At 39.9% G+C, this 1,845-nt stretch overlaps 1 protein-coding gene across 1 annotated transcript in view; it reads left to right on the top strand.

Annotated features, from left to right (window-relative positions):
- Nucleotides 1-1,845, top strand: part of LOC105540018 (histone deacetylase complex subunit SAP130-like) — a 15,585-nt gene that overhangs the window by 6,356 nt on the left and 7,384 nt on the right. Inside the window, exon 2 of the mRNA XM_011980509.1 lies at nt 690-801. Coding sequence (XP_011835899.1) covers nt 690-801 — 112 coding nt within the window. The remainder of the gene's footprint in view (nt 1-689; nt 802-1,845) is intronic.

Here is a 1,845-nt window from a genome sequence, read left to right as displayed (position 1 = left end):
ATCCTATTCTGCTGTGTACTTGATTAATTAAATATTTAAAATTTTTTACCTGGGGAAAAAAAATAAATCTAAAAACTTTCCCTTCACGTTTTCAAGAAGAATTTATATTCCAAAGAGGTGTACTGTGTTTTTTCCTTTTGTCATACTGCTGAGTACTCTCAGAAGTACCAGAGCCCTTAGCTGAGAAGCACTGTGCTCTGTGGTTTGGGAGAATGTGAGTAAGGGACATTTCAGGGTTGAGCTGAAGAACTGGTAGGGGAGCACCTGTTGGATGCTAACTGACATTTACTTAGAAACACAAAGCTTAAAGAATGGATGGATGCAGTGGTATGTAAAGGAAATTGTGAGAATGGGAAAAAATAAGCATTTGGCCAGGACAGAAAAAACAAGTGTGAAAGGTAGTACCACAGATGAGAGTTTCTAAAAGTAGACCTCAAAGTATGTTATCTGTTATTATTTGGGCCTGCAGCAGTTGTGGGGTCCTCATACTTCTCACATGCCTGTTAGCACAGTTCATTATACAGTACAGCATGTAAAAGTAGCTCAAGCTAAATGTCCTTAGCCCTTTCCCTTGGGATACTCACTATCTAAAAGAAAAAACCTGACCCACATTTGGAGGCAGGTGACTTCCTAGAGGCAATGGCTAAGACCAAACATGTGAAAATAACATTCTATCCTCTTTCTTTCAGGGCCATCCCAGTAACTTGCACCACATCATGACTACAAACGTGCAGATGTCTATCATCCGCAGCAATGCTCCTGGGCCCCCTCTTCACATTGGAGCTTCTCATTTACCTCGAGGTAACGACTTGCAAGTTTTATTCAAACTCTCAAAATGCCGTAGCAGATATACATTTGGTAAAATATATCACACAGAATGTGTCTAGAATCAGCTTGTTAAAGTTGCAGGACAACAGTCTGCAGAATCGTGAACCAAGTAAACCTCTTTTATTTAAAAAGAAAAAAAGGCCAGGTGCTGTGGTTCATGTCTATAAACCCAACACTTTGGGAGGCTGAGGTGGTAGGTTCACTTGAGTCCGGGAGTTCGAGACCAGCCTGGGCAACATGGCGAAACCCTGTCTCTGCAAAGATACAAAAAATTAGCCAGGTGTGGTGGCAAGTGTCTGTAGTCCCAGCTATCAGGAGGCTGAGATGGAAGGATGGCTTGAGCCTGGGAGGCAGAGGTTGAAATGAGTTGAGATTGCGCCGCTGCACTCCAGCCTGGGTGACAGAACGAGAATCTGTCTCAAGAAGAAGAAAAAAAATTGCGAGACAGTGGAAATAAACTTAGAGCAATCCATGTTTTTAGCATGGTTTAATATGTGCTTATTATAGTTGCATTACAAGTGTGTATACTTAGGCAATTAAAATGTTTAATATGGTCTAAAATTGTCCTTTATATTGAGGAACTCCCCAAGCTTTGATAATCTCAACATGGTCTTTATTATTATTAGACTGCTTATCTGCAACATGGTCTTCATTTTTAATACATAAGTCACAAATACTAATACTGAATATTTTTTAAGTTCAAAGATGATCTTTACCAAGTTTTTTAACTTACGTAACAATAAGATGATGATGATGGTTATTTTTTGAGACGGAGTCTTACTGTGTTACCCAGGCTGGTCTCAAACTTCTTGGGCACGAGCGATCTTCCCGCTTTAGCCTCTTGAGTGGCTGGGACTACAGGTGTGAGCCACCACACTGGCTAAGAGTAATTTATTTTTACACTTAAGTTCTAGTAGGTTGTGAGGTAATAAATGAGTTTTGACTAGAAAATTTTACCTTTTATTGGAGAGTGTGAAACAGTTGGAGATAGTTGGCAAAATCAAGTTAGCACACAAG

Source organism: Mandrillus leucophaeus, unplaced genomic scaffold (genome assembly GCF_000951045.1).
Source record: "Mandrillus leucophaeus isolate KB7577 unplaced genomic scaffold, Mleu.le_1.0 Scaffold213, whole genome shotgun sequence".
In the NCBI taxonomy this organism is placed as follows: domain Eukaryota; kingdom Metazoa; phylum Chordata; class Mammalia; order Primates; family Cercopithecidae; genus Mandrillus; species Mandrillus leucophaeus.
This window is presented reverse-complemented; position numbering and strand designations above follow the sequence as displayed.